Source organism: Protopterus annectens, chromosome 6.part0 (assembly GCF_019279795.1).
Source record: "Protopterus annectens isolate FY-2018-M chromosome 6.part0, PAN1.0, whole genome shotgun sequence".
Classification (NCBI taxonomy): Eukaryota; Metazoa; Chordata; order Ceratodontiformes; family Protopteridae; genus Protopterus; species Protopterus annectens.
This window is the reverse complement of record NC_056737.1, coordinates 168328045-168338284: the sequence shown is the minus strand read 5'-3', so window position 1 is coordinate 168338284 and position 10240 is coordinate 168328045. Positions and strand designations below refer to the sequence as shown.

The following is a 10240-nucleotide window of genomic DNA, read 5'->3' as shown; positions in this document are numbered from 1 at the left end:
CTTTGAACATACCTGCCCTTGCTGGGATTATAGATTATGGCCAAATGCGCCTGTGAATTTTTGGTAGTCCCAGCAGGGGCTACTCTCTGTGTGTAAAGTAGACTTAGTAATTCAACAGTGTTACTCCCACTGGTAAAACCCTGTCTGTGGTGTGAGTAGTAGTGCTCTGCTCACTCCTGGGCAGCTTTTTATGACATACGCTGACAGCACTATATAATATCATAGTTGATGTTGATTCCCTTCTCATCCCATGTCTATGCTTTATTGTTACGACGTTCATTCTTCATATATATATATATATATATATATATATATAGATATATATAGATATATATATATATATATATAGATATATACATATATATATATATATATGTATATATATATATATATATATATATATATATATATATATATATATATACATATACACACACACACACACACATACATATATATATATATGTGTGTGTGTGTGTGTGTGTGTGTGTGTGTAAAAAAAAAAAAAATATATATATAGATACATATTTTTTATATATCTATATATATATATATATATATATATATATATATATATATATATATATATATGTACATATATATTACATCTGTACATACATATACATTTCCTATGCTGGGTGCTGCCTGCACCTGCGCAAGCACACTCGCATATGCTTACTGTGTGTTACATATGTTTACTGCCGCTTATTTGTGCTTACTTGTGCCTTATTCATTATGACAGTACCACTTTGATTGAAGGGATCTGGTTAAAATTCCCATGCGATATTCACGTTCACTTTTGCATGTTATAATGTCAGTTTTACAGCAGAATAACATTCATTCCACAAGGAAAATTATATGTACTATAGTTGAACTTGAACCATGAATGTTTGTTCATTAGGTGGATGCTCTAAGCACTACACTATTGGTGTTCTGCTTCATTTATATGTATACCCATGGTTCATAGTTACCCGAACACACGCTTCAACACTTCACTAACACAGCAGGCATCCATTCTCCTGTTGGGAAAACCACACCACTACAAATATGCCATTCCCTACTGCTCTGGCCCATGCCGCATGTTGACTCACTCCAAGTATATTCAGACCTACCAAGCCTATAGTCCTGGCACATATGTTTGTATGATGGTCATGGTGTTCATATGGTTATCCTGGTTTAGGCTTTTCTGAAGGGGGGCCAGGACTGCTCTGTACCCGTTTAAAGGTTAGATTTAGCATGTGGACAAGGTTACTTCCACTGTTAGCATCCTACCTGTGGTTAGAGATGCAGGGATTTTGCCCACCTCTGGCCAGCTTGATATGTCAGCACTAGATAATAGGTTAATAGGGGTGTCCTGCTGCTGTTTTCCTTCGCATTCATTACGAATTCTTTTTTGTGCCCATGTTTGTTCTGTAGAGATATATATAGATATATATATATATATATATATATATATATATATATATATATGTGTGTGTGTGTGTGTATATAAGTATATATGTGTGTACATACGCATGCATATACATCTATATGATTAATTACTTTGATCATACTGTTGAATGACTGTGCTGTCTGCTATGTTTGTGATAACATCAGAGTTAGGTATAACTGCCGTGGCTTAGTGGTAAATCACATTGATTGCGATGTGTAAGGTCCTGGCCGAGGTGGTTTATTGTGTTGCTGGGCAGAACAAGGGCCATTGGAAAAATGGTGAGTACAACACCTTTCAGCAGCAGTTTTACATTTAACCGCCATTTCACGTCACGCAAATACCTTCTGCATTCTTACTGTGATATGTCAACTCAGTTCACATTTCAATGGTAGTATATCATTATCCAGCATAAAATTAACGAGATATGCTCGCATACGGATTACGCGTCATAAATGGTGTGTGCTTCAGTTGAACCGGCAACGTCTGCTCTGTAGGAGAATGCTCTAACCACTACATTATTGCTGTGCTGCTTCATTTGCATGTATACCCATGGTTCATAGTTACCAGAACAAACACAGCACAACATCACTAACACAGCAGTCATCCATTCTCTGGTTTAAATAAACCACACCACTACACATGCATCACTCCCTACTGCTCTAGACAGGTCCCGTATGTTGGTTCACTCCAAGTATATTCAGACGTCCCAAGATTATAGTCCTGGGACAAATGTTTATATAATGGTCAGGGTGTTCAATTACTCTTCTGGTTTTTGGCTTGTCCAAATGGTGACTGAGACTGCCCTGTACCTGTTTGAAAGTCAGACCTAGCATGTGGACATAGCTAGTTCCACTGTTAGCATCCTACCTGTGATTGGACATGCAGGAGGTTTGCTTACTTTGGGGTAGCTTGATATGACGCTAAATACTATGGGAGATTCTGCTGCTGTTTCCCTTCACATTCATTATGTTTCATTCTTCATATATATATATATATATATATATATATATATATATATATATATATATATATATATATATCTGTCTGTACATACATACCCATGCATATACACCTACATACTTATTTACATTTTCCATACTGTTGAATGACCGCTACTTACCATTGCACATATCTGCTTTAAAGCACCTTAATCACCATATGTGGCCATCATATAAAATTAGCAGCCCTTGCATGGCTTCGACCCGGGAACAGGAACACCATATTCACTGGTTTTACCACTAAACCATCCGTGATACATTCTGTATGGATGGTAATTAGGATATATGATTTTACTACAGCCATTCCACAGTACTGGCAACAAATGTGACAGTCGGGTGGTGTATATATGTCTAGTACATGTTACTATTCATATGTTTCTGAGAGGCATATGTATACATTTGCAAGTATACATATTTATGAATTGGACCCATACTTGACAACTACTTATATGCATGTATGTGTGATGTGTAGCTATGCGAATATAAGTATGTACATTTTTAGATATATGACCACATATCTGGAGTTATACATGACCATGTATATGAACAACCGCATATGGGAGGTACCTGTACCGTTTGTATCCAGGGGTTGTGTGCATCATTACGCCGAGGAACCTGGACGGGGTATACAATTTGTGGACATGTACTATTTGAAAGATGGCTATGGGGAAGCTTCATGGGAACATGTAAAAGGCATATATTCCTGATAATGCATGTGGGGAGACGTGCATCACAGTCAGGTGTTTAATCCCGGGTCGTAGGTTCTGTAGGACCGGCTTGAGGCTGAACAGGGTTGTAGATAACTACTGTTCATGCAACTTGTGTCCCGATGTCTACGGGGCTGGATATCGTGTCGTGCCACCAAGTCTAATCTTTAGAACAGACACATCCCATGAGGGATGGACAAAAATTGTGGACACCAATGACTCAGATTCTTTTGGCTTTATGAAAATGAGGGAGGATTATACATGCAAGGGATACCTAGTTTGCAAGCCTGAGACTGCCTAGGGTGAGACTGCCTACTAGATATGGGTAGGGGGCACTATGTGCAGATATGGCTGCGCCAAGCTAGCAGCCCGAGTATGGGTGGTTTTGGTGGGTGTTCAGCAAGGGGGGGTAGTGTGTTGTGGAGGGGATGATGGGTTTTCAATTATGTATCCAGGTGGGTTGGGGTTGGATTGCTCATTTCAGGCCAGACCATTATGTGGATGTGAGCTGGCAACGTTTCTGTACATGTGTATCACACATTTTAATGTTCATATGTTTGTGGGATTGTGTTCTGCAATATGGCCTGTCAGGATGTATTGCAGATGTGAATGTATGTTCTTTGTTTTCCTTTCTGATTCCCCCATTTTCCATCTTACACCTCCATTTCACCTATTGTACATCCGACCCAGTCTCCCCTTGGCGAATTATTACATTACCCATCACTCCCCCCCCCCCATATTCCATACACATCATCCATCCCTTCTCTGGTTGATGGCCCATGGCACAGACAACAGAACACATTGTATACTCTACATATCTCTAGTACCAATATAGTTGTGAGGACAACCCTAGCATATTTGATCTTCCTCATGCTGTACTTCATGCACATAGGTACACGCAAATACTTATCTTTCATGACATGGTATGTAGACCCGGGTAATACCCATTCATCTTTGGGCCGTCCAGACAAGGACGACTTGGACCATGAATGGGCAGATACTGAGTGAATGCTCTGACCATTGGTAGGGTTGCCACCTTTTCAAATGGCCAAAGTGGGACATTTTCGGGACACACATCAGATTTTACAGGCCGACACATACCCACGGTCAGTACAAAGGATAGTACTTTACTTTTATGCCTAAATGAAAGCTTATTCTTGTAGCAGTTTAGTTGCTTATTCTGTTTTTTGTAACATTTATGTATTTTAGATACGGAAATAACTATTTTATGGAACTATTACATAAAGTATGGGACATAATTATGTCCTACAATCGCAGGGCATTTGATTTTTTTTTTTATTTTTGGTAAGGACACAACTGCCCAGAGAGGGACTGTCCCTCAGAAAGTGGGACAGGTGGTAACCCTAACCATTGGGCTAGGCTTAACAAAGGGCAGTGGCGTGCAAACATGCTGCGTTTCTCTTCCACTTGGTATAGCAATCAACACTACAATGGAATACGGACACGGGATTTTAAATGTCATTCGTTTGAGGGATGGGGACTCAATATTCAACTACGTGCCTTTGTGTTTACTTTTTATTTTGGTGTTTGTGAAACTGTCTTGCATGCTTTGCATATATTTCAGTATCCACAGACACTGACAGGAGTGATTACTATTAGAGGCAGGCTGTACTAGTCAGCATTTTAGGTTGCACATCTGCAGTCGACATGTTCACGCCTCCGTGCAGTGCTTAGACATGCCCCCTACACTCACGCACATTTCCTATGCACATGGAAGATGCGGCAGCGCGCCTTCATTAATATGTATATGGTGCTGCTGCACCATCTCTACGCTGCACAGTTGGCGCAAGGCTAATGCCGTCCTTGCGCCAAGCTTCATGAATCCCGAGATTGATCTATATCTGCCTCACAGTATGTAAACAATATGGCTGAAACTATTACTCATATAAATCCTACAAGTACAAGGTAGATTTTCCCCTGTTATTATAAGGTTTTGCCAACACAATGATTATAGTTTCATAGTTTCATAGTATAGCATTTGTAAGCCTAGCCATAGTGATGTGGCTTTTCCCACCCCATGAAATGGTACAAAAATGTACAGAATAAATTTAGAATACTGTGCCTCTGTCTAGTAGTGACACAATGAAGGTCCCCTTATATAATAGAATTAGTTTACTGTGCCCCTGTCTAGCAGTGACACAGATGTGACCCCTGGAGTAAACTTACAAGGTAAAAATGTACAGAATAAATTTAGAATACTGTGCCTCTGTCTAGTAGTGACACAATGAAGGTCCCCTTATATAATAGAATTAATTTACTGTGCCCCTGTCTAGCAGTGACACAGATGTGAACCCTGGGGTAAACTTACGATCTCCCATCCACTCATCATGATTTCTCTTGAAGAGAGTCAGTGAGGGGCTCTGCCTAATATGAACTGGGATCTTGTTCCAAAGCATGGGAAGCCTCTGGGTTATGAATCTATCCCTCCAGCATGTCCTATTCATACTTGTGCCGAGGTTTAAGTCTTTAGCTCGTGGTCCTGATGGATTTGGATTTTTTGAGGTGGAGCATGTCCATCAGATCCTGATTGGACATGGCCTTGTACGTCAGGCAGAGATCACCTCTGAGCAGGCGGTATGCTACTGAATAGAGCTGAAGTTTCTTTAGTCTGACAGAATAAGACATATGTTGGAGACCTTTGATCCTCTTGGTGAGGTACTTTTGTGGTCTCTCCAGCTGTTGCAAATGCCGGGTGAGGTACATACCAAATGGGGCATTGTACTCAATCATGGGTCTGATGAGGGAGGAGTATAGGGGTACAATGACATCCTTGGATCTGGATGTGAATCCCTTCATGATGAGGTGTGCAAGGTAGAATGTTTTTCTAACCACTTTGGCAATGTGGGTGTCAAATGAGAGGTCGCTGTCAACTTGGATCCCTAGGTCTCTGATTACTTTTTCCGTACTCAGTGGGTTGCTGTCTATGTGATAATTTGTGGGTACTTTGTTTTTCCCAAAGGGGATGACTATACATTTTTTGACATTTAGTTTAAGGCCGTGACTCTGGCACCAGTTGTCCATTTCTGTGAGGCCTTTTTGTAGGATGTATGCGTCCGCTGGTGTATCGACTATGGCACCTAGTTTGCAGTCATCTTCAAACTTTGTCAGCCACAGCCCTCCCATGAATGACTTTCCAAGGAACTTAAACAGCTGGTATACAAAGCTTGGTATAATTGAAAAGAAATCCAATTACCAGTATACTGTACTCAGAAATCCAGCTAAATAATCTAATAGATGTCATCAAAATCAAGTTTCACAAAGCCAGAAAGTTATTCCTCCTACACACCACTTAACAAATGTTGTATAAAGTCAACTACCTCATGTCATAAAAATCCAGCTTCCAACAGAATACAATATATTACTCTGACAACTTTGCACCTCTGATTTTCACAACAAATTTAAAACTAGTGCACCAACTCTTTCGTCTACAACCTCACAAGTGAAGAATTAGGCATGTAACACACACACACACACACACACACACACACACACACACACACACACACACACACACACACACGCGCATACACACACACTAATGGATGGAGGTTACACAGGCTGTCTGACCATGTACACTCCATATGATTCACCCCTTCACAGAAGCAGACTAGCCCTTACAACAAAAGATGCATAGACTGCAGTGCTATGCAGATACACATTGCACACTCCTTCCAATGAGTGTGCACTCTCACATGCATACCCATGCCCCAAAGGTTGCCATTCTGTGCACCATTCACATGGTACAGCCTTGCCACCTGACATCAGATTACCAGGATGCATAGACTGTGGTGTTACACATCTTACAACTTAGGTAATGGCTATAGCTTTGAATTGTCTGCCCTGGTCATATGTAAGGTTTATTGCCTCATGGGTGTAGGAGCATGTTATTAATCGATGTATTGATACATATCTTCATTTGTAGTTCTAACATTTTCATTTAATTTGTAATTAGGTGTTATTGGTACTTTGTGCCAAAAGTTTAGCATTTCCCACATCACATTAGATGCTGGGAAAGCTACAATAGTTTCTTTATTTGTTTGACTCAGCCATACATTGAATTTCTCACTGCTTCCCATTGAAAAAAGGAATTTAGTCTTAAAAAGCCTCATTATTTTCATAATGACATCATGACATAAAATCCATAGTCACACCCTCAGTCTGTGGATCACTATGTCCTACCTCTGCCTCTCAGCACTCCATTAACGTAGACAGTGTACTGAGCCATAGTTCTTTTTATCATACATTTTCCTCTGCAGTGTACCATGTAATCAATGACAGCCACACATTACTGTCTGTGAACCATACAGCTGTCATTGAGTCATAGCTGTGATAACTTCGGTCCTGTACCTGGTACATAGTGCAAATAGAGTGTGCTACTGTAGTTGTTTAACAGTTTTCACCTAATTTATCATACAATAAAAGAATATAAGTAAATCTATCAAATATCTGATTAATAAACATATCTATAAACTGCATTTTTGCAAAAACTAAAATTATAAAAAAAAATTGACATTTATTATCAAATCAAGGCCAGTCTAACACCAAATGGGTAGATTAATTCAAGCACCAAAAGGGATATTGGCTAGGCATAAAATGGCACATAGCTTAGTACTTAATTATGAATCTATGAGTATGAATATATATCATGTATCTTTTACAAATTGTTATGCTAACATTACATAACATATTTTATTTATTTATATTTATTTAACATTTGTTTACTGGGAAAGTCTGACTTGGAACAAAGACAATTTTCAGCAGAGGCCCAGGGAGAAATGCTCCAGATGCATGTCCTTGTAATGTGGGAGGAAACTGGAGAACCTGGAGAAAACCCACATACATGCAGGGAGGACATGCAGAATCTGCGCAGAAGGCACTCTAGCCAAGAATCAAACTGGAGAACCTCTTGCTGTGAGGCAAAAATTCTACCACTGCACCACTATTCCATCTAAAGTAATCATCCCCACCAACTCTTGAACCCAGGCTCCTGTTAACTACAGCATAATACATTAGCCCACTAGGCCACTCAGCTCTTAATTTTTGCTAGTAAGACTTTGCACAGTTATTCGAAATATGGGAAAAATAACATAAATACAGAGAAGGATAATCCCTGACAAGTAGCTATTATATTAACTGTGAGCATCACTCTCAAATGTACAGATTTTTGTAGAATGTCCAGACTTTTGCCTCATACTTTTGGCCCATTTTTCATAAAATTGTGGTTTTCTGGCAAATTATTAATAAGTCATTAAAGGATGAAAACAGAAAATAATGACAGACATTTGATTTTCAGACTTCATACTTCAGAAATTTTATGCTAAAGCAAAACCTGTTATTCTATCAACTTTTTAAGTTTGCAAGAGCACTATTTAAAAATTGTCCCTATTTTTGGGCCTTTAATCCCCCTATTATTTATGGCTCTGCCCAGATTTCTTGTCCAAAGAGGTTGAGAGGTATGACTGTGAGTTTGCTAATGATGTTTATTGTTACATGCTATGTCTTCTTAATATAGCAATATGTCTGGGGTCTGAGTCAGATGATCAGAACTCAGTGTTCTTCTGAACTAAAACTCATGTGGAAGCATCTCTGAATGCCTTATGTGTTCATTTACCCCATAGGTTATCCTGAACTGGATTACTTTCTTTTGCAGGCTGTTGGCACATGAAAAGAAAGAGGTTCAAAAGGTTTGCATTCCTGTAACAACCACCTTACACTTAGGTCAGCTAGCTGACATCATAATGCTTTTTGCATATTGGTCTGAAACTATAATTTTAGATTTCAGTTCATTTAAGTACTACACTGAAACACTGGTGCTCCCCAGACTCTGTAGATTGAGATGACATCAACAGTTATTTATTATTTTTGTATGAATCAGTAGTTCTCATTGTATTTTTACAAATTCTAGATAATGTACAACAGAGGGCTTAATACATGTGTCACAATAATGGTATAACAACCTTGTCGATCTGTTGGATATTCAACTTTTGATAGATTATATATGACATTATTCAAACTTCATCATACCAATATCAAGATACAAAGTAAGATACAATTCTGATGATGTCTAACATATATTAAACATGAAATAAATATAAGTACTTGTCTGACTTGCCTGGGGGAATTTATAGAGTCCCAAGAGCCTAGCCATGGGAATTGATGTCGATGAATATGTATCACCAATCACAGCTACAGCTGAGGAAAACGCATGGCACTGATAATTTGGAGTTGCCTTTCTTTGCCCTGTAAGCAACCTCATTGTGCCTTCAAGAACTCCAGCTATTGTTGAACAGGAGTCATATATCACATACCCAAGTGTAATATTTGGCAAAAGTTTTGGGTCCCTCTGAATCTCCTGGGTTGCAAATATCATAGCCAGCAATCTTTCATAAACTCTAAAAGTAAATCTAAATAAATACAAATAGGTGTTAACATATAATTCAGATATATGTTTTTGTTCAGTAAATTAGCAAATACTATATCTATATAGGTTAGTACTAAGCTAACTGCCCTTGTGAGCCATTTTAAGCCTAGCCAATTATCCCTTGTGAGAATCAAACCCTGCACCTTGTGTTTGTAAGGCGAACACCTTAACCATTAGGTCACCCTCCCAACCCCTTGATTTATCAAAAGACCACTTACCCAAATTCAATTTTGCTGAGACGACTTCAATGAAACATTAAAACAACGAAACCACGAATCACTGAAGTGTTTTCACCGGTAAACGAACCACTTGGCCACCAGGGTAAAATATTGAAAGATACACATATTAAACCCACTCAAGTGGGTGGGTTTAATACTCACACACTCACACATATACAATACATCCAACAATGCACTCCTAGCCAGCATCACACCATAGGATTTACACAGGCAACCCTTACACCATGTAACAAGACCCATTTCACCTGACATGGGATTAGGTAACAAACAATGAACCTAAAGCTGGTGAATGTTCACTAAATGTTGCACTAATGAAAGAAGTGCTGTAGTTACAGTTACACATAACAGTAGAGCAGCAGGTTATAACACCTGCTATTAGATGTTCTTTCCTTTTATATTGGATATTTATGGTGGCCAGTAAC

The 10240-nt window shown here is 39.0% G+C and overlaps 1 protein-coding gene across 1 annotated transcript in view; it reads right to left on the bottom strand.

Annotated features, from left to right (window-relative positions):
- The window catches only part of LOC122804053 (extracellular calcium-sensing receptor-like), a 245218-nt gene extending 235690 nt beyond the window's left edge, over window positions 1–9528 (bottom strand). Inside the window, exon 1 of the mRNA XM_044073726.1 lies at window positions 9271–9528. Coding sequence (XP_043929661.1) covers window positions 9271–9528 — 258 coding nt within the window. The remainder of the gene's footprint in view (window positions 1–9270) is intronic.
- Between the last annotated feature and the right edge of the window lie 712 nt (window positions 9529–10240).